General features: G+C 41.1%; 1 protein-coding gene across 6 annotated transcripts in view; it reads left to right on the plus strand.

Annotated features, from left to right (window-relative positions):
* The window catches only part of PIGA (phosphatidylinositol glycan anchor biosynthesis class A), a 35,804-nt gene extending 20,634 nt beyond the window's left edge, over positions 1-15,170 (plus strand). For 2 of the 6 annotated variants that reach the window (XM_061586153.1, XM_061586151.1), the window contains 5 exons: positions 1,522-2,305; positions 4,041-4,173; positions 5,916-6,048; positions 8,626-8,832; positions 9,592-15,170. In XM_061586153.1, the coding sequence (XP_061442137.1) occupies positions 1,585-2,305; positions 4,041-4,173; positions 5,916-6,048; positions 8,626-8,832; positions 9,592-9,840 (1,443 nt within the window). In that variant the 5' untranslated portion in view covers positions 1,522-1,584 and the 3' untranslated portion in view covers positions 9,841-15,170. The other 4 variants (XM_061586154.1, XM_061586150.1, XM_061586156.1 and 1 more) reach the window with 4 other exon arrangements.
* Positions 15,171-16,749: the final 1,579 nt, after the last annotated feature.

The raw sequence follows: 16,749 nt of genomic DNA on the forward strand, positions 1-16,749 counted from the left end.
GTCGCTTGTCGCGTTCGCTCTCAAGAGCTGTTACACGAGGTGAGGGACTACCGGCTCCGTATGTTCCCGCCTTAAATGAATCCGGAAATGTCACTGGCTGGGGCTGTGACAGGGTGGGCACAGAAATGCGGGAATCAAAGCAGCAGCTGAGCAGCAGGATCAGATGTCGGAGCTGTGGTAGAACTGCAGAGGTGAGTCAGGTTAATCTCAGGAAGGTTAATCTCAATTTCCAGTGAAGTGCTCCTCATTGTGGGGGAGAACTGTGCCTGTTTTTCAAGCCCAGCCACCCACCGACCAAAGCGAGGACTCGCGCGTCTTATATGAGCATCGATGCTGCTGAAGGTCTCGTTCTGTGCGGGCATCGTTGGGGGTGTTTGACATGTTTCCATGTTAGTATATCTACAAGGATTGATGCAGTATTGAGGTTTTTAATACAAACTGGAGGATCTGAACAGAATGCTTAAGATCAGTTTAGGAACTGGGAATGGATAACAGACTTGTAGCCACGTCCTGCATATGTTTACTGAGCAGCTTTAGGCGGCTATCCTGTGCACACTTACTCAGGACAGGAGTCAGCACCATTTTCTGACTAAACATACATCAGATTGCTCTGTTAGAGATTGCTTTTGATTAGTTCCATTGCTAGTGATCTGTCCTTAACTTTCAATTCATAGGAATCCTAAAGTCATGCAAAAATGCAGCTACCTGCAGTAGGATGCAGTGAATTAAATGGTAATGGCTTTCCCCAGAACGAGGGATGGGAGTAAATGCTATTGGCTATTGGCCAGTTTGGCTGCCTCACTGCCCATCCAGCCAGTCTGTGAGGTGCAACCCTGCAGGGGACAGCTTGGCTTTTGGCTCTAGGCGCAACATCTTCGCCATCCTCGCTGTGCTCAGGATCGCCCTCCCAAAGGCCCCATTTGGCCACAGATTGCTTTCATTAATTCAAGATGGTTTCTCCAGCACACTGAGAGCCAGTGTGTCATAGTGGTTAGAGTGTTGAACTATGACCTGGGAGGCCAGGGTTCAAATCCCCACACAGCCATGAAGCTCACTGGGTGACCTTGGGCCAGTCACTGCCTCTTAGCCTCAGAGGAAGGCAATAGTAAAACCACCTCTGAATACCACTTATCATGAAAATACTATTCATAGGGTCTCCATAAGTCGGAATCGACTTGAAGGCAGTCCAAGCTGCTGCAAATTTGATAAGCATTCCCTGCATCCTCATCCAAGTCATTAATAAAAATGTTGAAGAGCACTGAGCCCAGGACAGAGCCTTGCGGTATCCCATTCGTTCCCCTCCCCCGTTTGAACCATTGATAAGCATTCTTTGAGTACCATTCTGTAGCCAACTGTGGATCCACCTGATAGTTGTTCCATTTAGTTTCCACATTTAGCTAGCTTGCTAATCAGATTATCATGGAGTGCTTTGTCAAAAGCTTTGCTGAAGTCGAGATATATTATGTCCACAACATTCCCAGTCTTGATGTGTAATGTGTGTTTTCCTGTTTGCTGTCTTAGGTAATGAATGGGGCCCATACTTCATATTGAGTGGCTACCACTTGGACTGATTGCTCATCTAATATGGCCTGTAGAAAGGGAGGAAATCACAGGCAGTTTTTCTCCTCCACTGCTTCTTCCACTGTGAACTGTCATAACTCTCCATCATGTGCAAGTCAAATTCATAGTATTTGCATGGTGTCTGACTTCTTTTATCCAAACATGGGAGGAGTAGAAAGCCACATCTACCAATTGTCACAGTGCCTCATTGAAAGAGGGCATAAAGTTATCGTTGTCACCCATGCTTATGAAGACCGCAAAGGCATTCGTTACCTCACCAATGGACTGAAAGTCTATTATTTACCATTAAGAGTCATGTACAACCAGTCTACAGCAACAACTCTGTTCCACAGTCTGCCTCTGCTCAGGTATATATTTGTACGAGAAAGAGTCACCATTGTCCATGCACATAGTTCATTTTCTGCTATGGCTCATGATGCACTGTTCCATGCCAAGACAATGCACCTACGGACAGTTTTTACAGACCATTCCCTTTTTGGATTTGCTGATGTTAGCTCAGTGCTTACCAATAAACTCTTGACTGTATCACTATGTGATACAAACCACATCATATGTGTTTCTTACACAAGCAAGGAAAACACTGTGTTGAGAGCAGCACTGAATCCTGAAATAGTTTCTGTCATTCCCAATGCTGTTGATCCTACTGACTTCACTCCAGATGCATCTAGAAGGGATAAAAGTGCAGTAACTGTTGTCGTTGTCAGCAGGCTTGTATATAGAAAAGGTAATGAGTGCCAATCTGTAAGTTGCACTTAAATATTGTTGCTTCTTTGAAATGTTACAGAGTTGATCAGAAATTACCTTGTTGTTTGAATCTGTATTTTAAGTGCCTCTAAATTTTGCTGCATGACATCATGGCTAATTTTAAGACCTGGCACGTGAAAATCCAGTTCAGACCCCATGTAGTTGCCTGTGGATTCACACACAACGTGGCAGGAATTGCATGGGGCTGCCAATTTAAACTTGCATGTAGGGCTGCTGTGATTTCATATGAATATGGTGACTTGAGAGAGAGCTATCATAACTGCATAGTCTACCCTAGAGGAAGGTACCTAATAAATACAATTGACATTGTCCTTCAAACTCTTTTGATACACAAACATACGAAAGAAATAAAAATTCAAACCTTCTAGGAAAGAGAGGTGTTTAAAACAAAAAACCTAGGATAAGCAGCAAATGCAGGGCCTTGGTTCATTTATAGCAAACAAATCTCTTCAACTTCAGCACTGGCACATTGCATGGGAAACATCTTTAAATAACTTACTGTTATGTAAGTGTCAGACGAAGTCTGGGGATGCCAATCTTGAAGTCCCTACTCTGCCAAGAAGATCACTGTGTGACCATGAGCCACTTCCTTTATCTCGGCCTATGCTATTTCCCAGGGTTTTCCATAGTATAAAATGGGGTGAGGGAAGAACCATGTACAGCTCCTTGAATGCCTTGGAGAAAAGGCAGGATATCACTGACGTTATTTTGGGGGGAATAATCCTGAAAGTGCTGTGTGATAGCTTACATGCACCAATACAAGGCATGTTAGTGTTCCACATATACAATATTTATTTATTTATTTATTACATTTATACCCTGCCTTTCTTTTCATCATAGAAACCCAAGGCGGCTTACATATGGTTCCCAGGCGGTCTCTCATCCAGGCACTGACCAGACCTAGCCCTGCTTAGCTTCAGCAGGGTACTGGTCTCATGTACCTTCAGACCAGTTTCATAAGTGTTTCCTGTCTGAGCAATGCAGTTTTGACTGTTGCTGTAGATTTTATTTGGTCTGTTGTTTCCTGTTCTACTCCTGATAGTAGCCATGCTGCTTCACTGCTCGTAACTTTGGGTTTTATATGTTCTGGCTAAGACTGTAATCCTAAACATACTTACATGGGAGTAAATCCCACAGAACTCAAAAGGATTTACATTCTGAATAAAGAAATAGAGGTTAGGGCTGTAAGTGCTTGGTGGAAGTAATTGTTCAAACTACTTTTTCTTCCTTGGCTCTTACGTTTTGCTGTAGCTCTTCTGCAAACATTGGTCTAACTCACGTTTTCTCTGTTAATCCTCCCTGCTACCATGGGCAGGCCACATGATAGTTGGCTGCTTCCTGAAAGACTTGTCCTGTAGCAGATACTTAGAGATAAAGCACCACTGAGGTTCCATGACAGGAATAAGATTTTTTGGAGTTGAGATAAAATAGTCAACTTCTGGAGCAGTAAACTGTAAAGCTGGACACATTCAAACATCAAGGAATCCAATACTTTAATAATAATTGTTATTTATCTCATTTAATAATAATTGTTATTCATCTCATTTGCAGTTTTGAAATTTTAAATGTAAGGAAAATGTATTACTGCTTTTTTGTTCTTTTGATGCTGACTAGTCTGATGAAGTGCTTTGTCATGAAGATGACTGTAACTGTTCTGCTGGAATAACAACTGGCTCTAAATATTATGTCTTCAGGTATAGATTTACTTAGTGGTATTATTCCTGAACTTTGTCAGAAGTATCCGGACTTACATTTTTTAGTTGGAGGAGAAGGACCAAAACGAATCATATTGGAAGAGGTACGGGAAAGATACCAACTGCATGACAGGTGTGTGCCTTGTGTTTGTTTTAATACAGCTGTGTTGATTGAAGGGACAGGAAGAATTGGGAGTGAAGTGAGAGGGAGGTTACAAAGGAGCATGTGCATATAATGGCTAATGTCATTTGCAGATAGTTTCCATCAGCCTGCCAGATGCTGAGCTGCACTTGGTACCATGTGGTCATTTTCTACAACATTATTGTTTTGAAAGGGCATCCTCAATTCTGAAAATCTTCAATTAGTGTTAAAAATGCTGGGAATCATTGTTTTATAAAGTTATAAAATATACTTTGGTTATTATTTAGTTTCTTCCATTTATGAAGTTTGGTGAACATGCGAGTGAGGGCCAGTGTGATAATCCTCTCATATGCATAACTCTGTGTGCAAGTTGGGATGGATCCAGAAAGTGAATGGATCATTACCCCAAATGTGCAAGTTTGTAATCAAGAAGGTGTTTGATGGTCAAGCAGTATTCAGTTCTTCTTAAAAACCCTTTCAAAAAGTTCTCTTGATCAGTTTAACTAAGATGCCAGTTTGTATTTTTCTTAAGACATTTGTTTTTCATCTATTCTTTATTGATCGGCTTTGAGTTTCTTCACTGAGCTATCCAATACAACCCCAAGGTCTCGTTCCTGGTCATTCACTGCCAGTTCAGATCCCATTAGTATACATGTGAAATTTGGATCTTTTTTTGCCCCAATATGGATTATTTTACTCTGAATTCACACTTTACATTGAATTGTATTTAGTGCCCCTTCACCCAGTTTGGAGAGATCCTTTTGGAGCTTCTTGCAATTCCTTTTTGTTTTATCCACCTTTAACAATTTGGTATTGTCATCCAATCTGGCTACCTCACTGTTCATCCCTAGTTCTAGACCATTTATGAACAAGTTAAAAAGCAAAAGTCATTATACTGATACTTGGTGGACTCCGCTTTCTACAACCCTGTCTATGCCTACTCTGTTTCTTGTTTTTTAACCAGTTACTGATCCATAAGAGGATCTCTGCTCTTATGCCATTACTGCTAAACTTATTCAGGACTTTTTGGTGAGGGACTTTATCAGGTCTTTACATGGCACCAAAAAGGTCTTAGTGTAGGCACTAAGACAAGCCTCACTGCAGAGGGGGTTCCATAATCCAAATTCTACCTCTGGGAAGAAGGGTGGAATGTAAATTTAATAAAATAAATGAAATGGTGAAGAAGGAAAAAGGTATGTATGGGAGAAAGTGATCCTTCAGATATCTATGCTCTGATAATCTTCAGGCTGGATTACTGTCCTGCATTATTAATGAGGCTGACTTTTAAAACCGTATGGGAAGCTCAGCTGGGCCAAAACTGGGCAATGAGGTTATCAATGGAGACCTGGATCATCATCTGCAGTGACTTCCAGGTTTTTTCCAGGCCTGATTCAAAGTGCTGACATAAACTTTAACCCCCCCCCCCAATTTTAGGGCCAGGTTATCTCTGTGGGGACATTAAATGTTGGTTGAATTATGCCTATTATGAATTCTAACTGAATTAATTCTGTGAACCAATGCCATTGTGCAGCTTGTTTTGATCTGCAATGCAACCTGAGTTAAACACTGTTCAGACCCATTGGTGTCAACAGTGTAAATAGCTAGGTACGTCTTTAAACCTGTACAACTGAATCAGTGGTGCAAATGCTTAACATTGGCTATGATTATACCTGTGGTTATGAAGACTTTTTAAAAGATTACCTTTTAAACTTGTTTTCTGCAATTGCACACAGAGTCCGTCTCCTGGGAGCTTTAGAACATCAGGATGTTAGAAATGTCTTGGTCCAGGGACACATTTTCCTCAACACGTCTCTCACAGAAGCATTTTGCATGGCAATTGTGGAAGCTGCCAGTTGTGGATTACAGGTAAAAAACAGTTTTCTTAGTTAGAGAGACCAGTTGGACCATTTTCTTAACAGTATAATATAAAAATATATATTAACAAACAGATTTTTAAATAACGCATCTGGCAAAAGTATTTTACAAATAAACAACAATCTTCACTTATAACTAAAAGTTCTTTGCAAATGGGGAATCAATTTGCATGAGACTTCCAGTTTGATTGTCAGTTCTTGGTATTCATCGTGTAGAATCTTAGAATGGCTGGCTTGCGTAGTTCAGGAAGCGCAAGGTGTGATCGACGCCTGCTCATTTGCCTCATGTGCATCTTTGATTCAGAAAGCAGCATTTGGACAACTGAAGGCTCAGCCATTATCCGTAAGGAAACATTAGATTGCCATGTTGTGTATCTGGTGAAGGAGAGATTATTTTTCAGTTTAGAAATATGCGAAAATGAGAGACAGGATATGGAATAAAAATGCTGGAGTAATCTTGAAGTATCAAATCAGTTTTTATTTTGGTTCATTTGGAAGGAGATCATTCATAGTGTGGGTTCAGTTCTGGTTCAAGTAAAATATCAGTTTGAATCTGAATATTCTCAGTTAAATTACACATATGTTTTCTGGGGTGGTGGGTATGGGTTGCTAGATTAAGCTAGGCAAGCAAAAGTGCAAGTCCCAAGCTGATCCTGAATGGGAAGATTTCTGGATTTCTGATTCTCATTTTTTTCTTGTAATGTTTGGCAGGCATAGGCCAAGGAGTAGATGGGGAGGAATCCAACGCCTGTGTCTGTTCCTTAGGTCTTGTTGCCTGCTGCAGATGCTTTGTGCTGTGGCCGAAAAGATGATTCTATAGTGTGGGGAAGGAGTATCTCTTATGTTCAGCATTTGCTTTCTCCTCCTTGCCTTTCTCTGCAGTACAGTGGGATAAGCCCTCTGTGTTGTCCAGAAGGCAGCAAATCCTCAAGGTTTTCTGAGGGGTGTAACTATGTGGTTAAATTTCAATCCAACTGTGCCTTGAGGTTGCACTCTTTTTTGGCTGGGAGAAATCATCCAATTTGGAAGAGGTAGGGAGGATGAGCAGAAGAAAGTGAAGAAGATTCCAGAAGGCCTTGCTCTATAGATCTTTCCCCCACCCACAAAAAGCTGCTCTCCTGATTTAGGCAGGATGAGAGTTGGAAGGCTCCATTAGTAGAGAAGGGCAATTCAATGAAGCCCTCCCTCCAGAAACCAATGGGTATGATTAACCCTGAAGTGTGTATTTCCAACTGTGTCACACTGATCTCAATTTATGACCCACCATAATTGTGTTCTCCTAGGTGATTGACAAACCACCGCTTCTGGCTATTGTAGAAAAACAACAAAAACTATGTAGCCTCTGGTTACTCTTGTGCATAGCTGGTGTTCAGCTTTGTGGATTATGCTGTGCCGGCCTATTCTACTCTATTTAATAGTTCACATATGTTTGTATGAAATTGGTTTAAAGGGTCAGAAATATGGAGAACACTGATGAATTTTTGCATAAGAGTGACCAAATCTGATAGGTGATGGATGAAATGGAAAATAATAATCTTCATTTGTTTAATTTATTTACATCTAACTTTTCCTCAAAAGAGCTTGAGTCAGTTAACAGCAAAAATACAAGCATACATTAATAATTTTAAAACATCCCCTTCCCTCTAATACAAAAGACCAACATGAAAACAGTTTGTCTAACAGTTGTAAGTTATTGAGACTCTGGCATAATGATGGTGGTTGGGGCTGCTCCAAAGGCTTCATAGAAATGTCTTGAGAAATGTGAAGGAAGGAAGAGTGGTGGCCTCACAAAGGCATTTCTTTTAGGCAGTTTCAGGTATAACTGATAAACAGACTAGTCATTTGAGGGAGTAGGAGATTTTTGGATGGCTGAGGATAGTGGAGCTGGGTGAGCAAAGATCTTCATAGGTAGGAATGTGCTGAGTGAGAGGTGGAGAGAGAAGGCAGGGCACAGCATCCAGGAGCAGATGATAAGAAGTCAAAGGAGTGGGATCATGTGGTCAGAGCAAGAGGTGCAAATAATTTTGGTAGCAGAGTGCTGAATGAGAGGTGAGGTGGCCAGAGTGAGGTAACAGAAGACCAGAAAACAAGACAGCAATAGTCAAATTGAGAGCAGTCAAGGGTATGGAGCTGAGTTTTTGTAGAGTGGACAGAGGAAAGGCTGTATTTCTGTAATGTGGGTGGCTGAGAAGTAACCTGGTTTGGCAACAGCCTGAAAATTGGGAATTGGGGAGCAAAGGAGATAGCAATGGTGCTGGACCGGAGTGTCATGAATCTCACAGTGTAACTTTGGGCCATTGAGTCTAACTTACTTAATAGGGTTCTTGTGAGGATAAAAGTGGAGAAGGGCATGTGTGCCATCCAGATGAAGGGCAGGATACAATTTTTATAAATTAAATTTCAGTCCTTCATTTATAATAATAATAATAATAATAATAATAATATCCCACCCTTCCTCCCAGGGTGGCAAATTTGGAGATGAAACATACATTATTATGTGGTAGTATTGATATGTATTTGAAACATTAATTGCCCAACGAGCATAATAACATTTTCCCTGCTGTTTTAGGTGGTGAGTACAAAAGTTGGTGGGATTCCTGAGGTGTTACCAAATAATCTTATAATCTTGTGTGAACCTTCAGTGAAATCTCTGTGTAGTGGATTGGAAAAAGCAATTAGTCAGCTGAAGTCAGGATCACTTCTATCTCCAGAAGTCATGCACAGCAAAGTTAAAACTTTCTATACTTGGAGGAATGTTGCAACGAGAACTGAAAAAGTAGGTAAACTTTCATATTCTGAAGCTCGTATCTCTTCTAGATCTTGAGGGACCTGTGGCGCTCATCAGCCTGAATGAGCATGACCAATATTCAGGGATAATGCTAGTTGTAGTCTAGCAACATCTGAAGGCCAAAGGTTCCCTCCCCTTGTTTTAGTAAGTTCAACAGGCAGGCTGAATGTTTTTCAGAGTGTAGGGTGAACAGCTCCATAAATATGTTACTTATTTTATATAATACCTTGTTCTCACATTACGTAGCAGAAATGAGTTCTCACATTTGTTGTGTTGGTAGCATGATTTTGCAAGCCTCTTTAACATTGTCTTCACTTAGGAACTTTTCCACATCTCCTAGTAGCTTTGCTATTTATCTTCTCAGTGTGAAAATTCTTTTAACTGACAGTCTTTGTCAGGACCGTCTTAGTCTACTGCCAACTAGCCAGAATCCTTCATATAGCATTGTATACTGAAGGGTGGGGAATGTACAGTATATAGGTGTGTTGCCTGAAAGCAAAATTCTTGAGCATCAAGACCCTGTGCTTGCACAACTGCAGAACAGTATGTGGACTTACTACCAGAGGAGAGATGCTACCTAAACCTCTTTCTGAGACCTCACATAAGCCCCACAAGTGCATGTGTACTTGCATAAGAGTTCCTTGTTTTGGGCTTAGAATATAATCAGTATTATAAGAGGATGTCTTGGCTATTAAACAACACAATCTAACCATTGCAGGAAACCCTAATGTATTTTTTCTTTCTTAGGTGTATGACAGAGTGGCAGGTGAAACTGTGTTGCCAATGGGCAAACGACTTGACAGACTCATCTCTCACTGTGGCCCAATGACTGGCTGCATTTTTGCTCTTTTTGCTGTGCTCAGCTTTCTTTTCCTGATATTCTTGAGGTGGTTGACACCAGATTACCTTATTGATGCTGCAATAAATGCTACAGGTCAAAATGGAGCATGGACACGGCGGCATTTCCCTGATAAAAGCAAAAAAGGAAAAACTTAAAACTGTTAAAGGTGCTTATAACTGGAAGTCCAGACTTCATTCTCCTACACTTTAGTATTGGCTGTTAGATTTATATTCATCAAGTGACAATGTTTTTATAAATTATTGGACAGCTTTCTTTGATAGCTGGAAAGAAACTCGGTAAGATGTTCTACCTCAAATAAGGATAGTCTAAAGCGCCTTAGGATAGACATGCTTGCCAAGATATGCAGCAATAGCTAATCAATTTCTTTCAACCTGAATGATTTTGTTTAAATATGGCGAATATCATTGTGACCATTAAAGAAAAAAAAAGGCATGGGAGAAGTAAGGGAAATAGATGGCTTTTTATTGCTTTCCTTATTTTTAATATATTTACATTTCCCAAACTCCAAAGATGAATCTTCTGTTCCGGCATTATATAAGAGGAGATAAAAATGGTAAGTCCGGATGTCAGGTCTGTTTACTGAGTACAAGATCCTGGAAGAATCAGACACCAGTATGAGACATGTCCCATAGGGTTGATAGGACCTTTTCTGTATTTAGATATCTTGTCTTCTAGAATGGTATGAAACTATGCATATTTGGCACTTTTGGAGCGCGTTTCCTGAATATAAATTTTGAAATGCATCCTTTGGAAGAAACTCCTTGTTGCTGGTTTTACAATTTACCTTTTATGGGTTGGTTTGGACATAATGGGAAACCATTATGCCACATAAACAAGCGGAAGAGATTCTTGGGTTCACATGTCCCCACTTGTTTGCAAGGAAGAGGAGGAAAAGGAGGAGACTGGGGAACTGGGTTATAATTAGTTGAAATAAACTAGATCAAACCATGATTTCAGTTCTTGGTTTGATAACAGTACAAAGCTATACAAGTCTTCTGAGAAGGAAATTCAGTTGGGCTTCCTCCCAGGTAATTTACACGGAATTACAATCAAAATTCATGAATTACAGGGAATGGTGTTTTGTTTAAAAGTAGAATTGGATGCTTCCAATCTCTTCCTCATGCACATGGCTTCCCATTATATGTGACCTGATGCTACATTTTGGCTACTTTGTTGTTTTTAACATCCCAAGTTACCAGATAGATATGATTGTGTGTTCTGACATGTGGAGTCATAGTGCCTAATTCATCTCACTGTGGCTTTTAGCTGCCTCCTACTTCAGACTTGCAGGCAAATACCATTGGAACAAGGCAAGCATACTTCCTTATTCCCAGGGACTGAGTGTGTTTCTTTCTTGGCTAAGGTTGGAGGAATGCAGATCAGGTTTACTACATGGGATTAGAACTGAGTTGCTGCTGCTTATTTTGAAGGGTGGCTCTTCTTATCGACTCTGATAATCTGAATGCAAAATGAAGTGATCATGTAAAAATGATTACTGCATGTGCTGTATAGGTGCTGCTGGAGAAAAATCTCTGTATGGACGTTCTAAGCTATAAGAGTTCAGGGTTTGTTTGTTTTTAAAAAAATCCTATTCTCCATGCAACACTTTTCCTGCCATCTTCAGCTTAAAGCTACATTCCTATGCATCCTTACTTTGGAGTAAGTTCAGTGGAATTTGTTGGCTATGTTTGCATGTAATGCTAAGCCAGAAAATAGGATCATTAAACCATAATGTGCACAAGTGTGCAGTGCTCAAGTACTCCTTCTTTGCTTCTCCATTCTGTGAACAGGGAAACCAATCTGCAAAGTGGCTGGCTTACTATGCCATCCAAACCTGGGATCATGGCTTGTTTCTTCCAAACAAACCACAGCTGATATGCCAGCAACAAACTAGAGCTTTAAGTTGGTTAGCGATCATGATTTGTTTGGATTCAGATGTCACACTAAACCAGACTCTTCATGGCCTATTTCCCAGTACGCGGAAGCAGGAGTGCATAGGCTGCCTACACCAGCACGTAGCTTGAGCACAGTATGGTTTAATAAACTATACTTCCTGGCTTAGCATTGCATGCAAACATAGCCAGTGGAACTTGCTTCCAAGTTAACATACCGAGGATTGAGCAGCAAGTTGGTAAATACCATTGGAAATCAGTTAGTTCATTGAAGTCCAGTCATGAAATACAGTGACCTAACTTCCTCTACCCTTTTTAAAGAAATCTTCAGTTCACCCAAGTAACCAAATATTTTAGATGAAATATTTTCCTTTATTTTCAAAGTATTTGAACAATGTTTTTGTGGCCCTCAGGTGCGTGCATTTACTTCTTTTATGGGTTGGGGTATGGGTATTGCTGCCACAGGCTACAGTTCATTTTCTCTAGGTGACCTTTGTTTGCTGGCTTACGAAAAGAATCTGTACAAGTTAGATCAACTAATGGAAAGCTGAAAATGAGCATCTTTTATACATTGGTGAAAGCGGCTATGTTATATATGACAGAAAAAAATGGATTTTACTGAAATTGATGATGAATTAGTGTATAATGTACACGAATTTTCATAGTACATGATTTAAAGCATTTAATATTTGATAGCGTGTTTTAATTACACATGTACCAGCAGCGCAATCCTTTGCAAGTTCATTCAGAAGTATGTCCCTCTGAGTTTAGTGGCGCTTGTTACAAAATAAATGTACAGCCTAGGATTAATATGCATTTGCATAATCTAGCATTATCATAATGCTTGCATGAAGTTCCTCTGCATCACAATGGTTTCCCATTCATTCAGTGTTTGGATATCATCTCTCTGTGCAAAGGAATGGAGGAAAATTGGAACCCTCCAGTTAAATGAATATAGGCACTGACATGCACATGGCTCTCTGAAATCTCAGATTTGTGGCCCTTTGCTGTAATCCATTGAAAAATGCAGGCACTTGGACCCTATTGACTGTGGGAGACATATTATGTCCACAGGTTATTATGTAATAGAAAATACACTTGTAATCAATCAGTGGATCAGGGCTAGTTCTTGAAAGTAAATCCCAATGAAACAACTGGAATTCTTTCCAAATTGTTTCCTCAGAATTTTTGTGTTTTGAGGTACATCAATAGGCAATATTTTTTAATCTCTGCATGATAAAACTTCAGATCCATGAGAATAGTATTCATTAATGGTTGTAGCATGCAAAGAATATTTTTTCCTGTTTACAGAGCTAAACATGACAACCATGGGACTGTCCCAATATGCCATTGGCCCAACACATGTAGCAGGGCATACTCTAGATTTGGTTTTTGCATCTGGACATGGAGTTGGTGATCTGAATATGGGGAGCCTTACATCAGTCCCTCTGTCATGGACAGATCACTGCTTGCTGAAGTTTAGACTTACAGTGGCTTTTCCCCTCTACAAGGGTGGGGCACCCTCTGCAAGGGTAATGGATCCGGATGGTTTCCAAAGGGCTCTGGGGAGTTTTCCGGCTGATAAGGCTGGCACTCCTGTCGAAACCCTGGTCGAGCTGTGGAATACAGAAATGACCTGGGTGGTTGACATGATTGCTCCTGAGCGCCCTCTCCTGTGTAGAGCTCATATGGCTCCATGGCATACCCCAGAGTTTTGAGTGATGAAATAATATTGGAGATGGCTCGAGTGCAGATGGAGACAAACTCCTAGTGGATGCGATTATACACTGGTAAGTGCCTATGGTAAGCTGTATTTAAACAATATTTGCTGCCACTATCAAATCATCAACCTGCCGCCCAGCGGAGCTCTTCAGAATTGTCCGGGGGCTATTACACTCTGGCTCAAGGGACATGGTAGAACCATCTGAGACCTGCTGTAATGAATTTGCTAGGCACTTCCAGGATAAAATCTTTAGCATCTGCCAGGACTTAGACTCCAGTGTTATAGCAGGTGAATCAAACGAGGTATCCAGAGCACAGCCTTGTCCCAATTTCTTGAATGAGTTTCAGTTGGTGCACCTTGAGGATGTTGACAAGGTGCTTGGACAGGTTCGTGCAACCACTTCTGTGCTGGATCCTTGCCCTTCTTGGCTAATAAAAGCTAGCAGGGATGGAACGGCCAGCTGGGCCAGGGAGGTGATTAATGCTTCTCTGCGAGAGGGGGTGGTCCCTGGTGGCCTGAAAGAGGCGGTAGTGAGACCACTCCTGAAGAAACCCTCCCTGGACCCAGAAAATCTTAATAACTATAGACCGGTAGCAAATGTTCCATTCCTGGGCAAGGTCCTTGAACGAGTGGTTGCGGGCCAGGGCCAGACACTCTTGGATGAGACCGATTATCTGGATCCATTTCAGTCAAGTTTCAGGCCTGGTTTTGGCACAGAAGGTATGATTACCTTTGTCGGGAGTGAGACGGGGAGTGTGACTTTTGATTCTCCTTGATCTCTCAGCGGCTTTCGATACCATGGACCATGGTATCCTTCTGGGGAGACTGGCTGAGTTGCGAGTGGGAGGTACTGCATTGCAGTGGTTCCGCTCCTACTTGGCAGGTCGCCTCCAGAAAGTGGTGCTTGGGGAACATTGCTCGGCACCCTGGACTCTCCAGTATGGGGTTCCACAGGGGTCAGTTCTGTCCCCCATGCTGTTCAGCATCTACATGAAACCGTTGGGTGCAGTCATCCGGAGCTTTGGAGTGCGTTGCCATCAGTATGCTGATGACACGCAGCTCTATTTCTCCTTTTCATCTTCTTCAGGTGAGGCTGTCAATGTGCTGAGCCAGTGCCTGGCTGCCACAATGGACTGGATGAGGGCTAATAAACTGAGGCTCAATCCAGACAAGACTGAGATGCTGCTAGTGGGTGGTTCTTCTGACCGGATGGTGCATGTTCAACCTGTACTGGATGGGGTTGCACTCCCTCTGAAGGAGCTGCCTTTGAAGATGGTTCGGAAAGTGCAGCTTGTGCAAAATGCAGCGGCCAGATTGGTAACAGGGACCAGATGGTCCTAACATATAAAACCGATTCTGGCCCGCTTGCACTGGCTGCCTTTATGTTTCCGAGCTTGATTCAAGGTGCTGGTATTAACCTATAAAGCCTTACACAGCTTGGGACCACAATACCTGATGGAACGCCTCTCCCGATACGAACCTACCCGTACACTACATTCAAGATAAAAGGCCTTCCGGGTGCCTACTCCGAAGGAAGCTTGGAGAATGGCAACAAGGGAGAGAGCCTTCTCAGTGGTGGCCCCCAAACTATGGAATGATTCTTTTGACGAGGTGCACCTGGCGCCATCACTGTTACCTTTTCGGCGCCAGGTCAAGACTTTCCTCTTCTCCCAGGCATTTTAGCATGTGTTCTATATTGTTTTAAATTTTTAAATTGTGTTTTAAATTGTTTTTAAAAGATGTATTTTAAATTGTATTTGTTTTTAGTTATTGTAAACCACCCCGAGATCTTCGGCTATGGGGCGGTATACAAGTTTAATAAATAAATAATAAAATAAATAATTAGATAAAGTATTTGAGTGATGGGAAAGTAGCTTTGCAATGTGTAGATGAAATAAAAGGTTTAGGGTTTTTTTTCTTTTTCTTTCACGATTAGAAAAAAAATGCTCCTCTCATAGTGTACTGCGTTTAAGTCGATTCCGACTTGACCCTAGGCTGAGAGGCAGTGACTGGCCCAAGTCACCCAGTCAGCTTCATGGCTATGTGGGGATTCGAACCCTGGTCTCCCAGGTCGTAGTCCAACACCTTAACCACTACACCATACTGGTCAGACTTCATTATCATTAGATTAGAGATGTAGATTAATACCTTATTATGGAAAACTGCCGCCTACAGATTTGCAAATTGTTTATTGAAGGAAATGATCTTTTTAAAAAGCACTTGCCAGATACCATTTCACTTTAATCTTGCTACAACTACTTTATTCAAACTTCTTTTGTACAAAGAATTAACTCCCCCCCCCCATTCTTTCTATTGCCATATGCTGATGGAACTCTATGAACAGATATAAGTCATGGGAAAATGTATCTAAATATTTTGCCTTGCCAATTTTTGTATGGCACAGTAGCTTGGAAACCTTCTTCAAGAATTCTTAATTATGTAAGAATAACATGATTTAGCTGTAATGTGTGTAACAGCATTCTCTTAAGTCAGTCTGCAAAGAGAATGTCAAAAGTGAATAATTGTTCATAAGAGGGTTTTGAACTTTTGCTCAGTAACTGCATTTGACCATCACTGTGCTGTGATTGGGTTTATGATAGTTTTAGGCTACATAATTTTTCTGCGATAAAATCCTATATTGAAAACCCAACTACACCAGTTAAACTCAACAGGAAGATGTTAACTCCCAGCAAGATAATTTTTATTGAAAAAGTACATTTCTAGTAGCAAAAAGTGAGCTCAAATAGGCCATATGTGTGGCTAGATAATACATCTTGCTGTTGGGGAAGAGCGCTGTTTGCATCTGATGAGTAGGAGTGCGCAAATATAATGCTTCTACAAAACAAACTGGCAGTTATGACTTGAAGAAAGTCATAATTCTGTTTCAACAAGGAGGGCTATCTAAAGCTATATGATATGCTTAGATCTTCCATCTCTGTAAACATGGTGTTTACAGAGAACACCTGAATTATGGTGTCTCTTGTGGAAAAAGCACAGTTTAAGAAAGCAGCCTTTTGTACCGCTTTGGTAATAAATCAGTCACATTTGTATCTTGCCCTTTATCCAACATGCTGTGGGGTGGGGATACAAAAACTTTATCTGAACGGGGGGGCATTATCAGAGGGTAACCCTAGCCCATTGGGCCTGACCCACACATTTTTGTGCTGAGTGCAAGAAAAATGAAAGACAGTGCTTATATAGATTAGAGAGGCAGTAAAGGCAAGCAAACAAAAAGGGATTGTGAAGAGCTCCAAAAGGACCTCTCCAATGAGTGAATGGGCAGTAAAATAGGAAATGCAATTCAATGTAAACAAGTGTAAAGTGATGCATATTGGAGTAACCCCTCCCCTTAATTTCACATATATGCTTATGGGATCTGAAGTGTCGGTGACTGACCAGAAATGAGACCTTGGGGTAGCAGTAGATAG

Source organism: Rhineura floridana, chromosome 10, assembly GCF_030035675.1.
Source record: "Rhineura floridana isolate rRhiFlo1 chromosome 10, rRhiFlo1.hap2, whole genome shotgun sequence".
In the NCBI taxonomy this organism is placed as follows: Eukaryota; Metazoa; Chordata; class Lepidosauria; order Squamata; family Rhineuridae; genus Rhineura; species Rhineura floridana.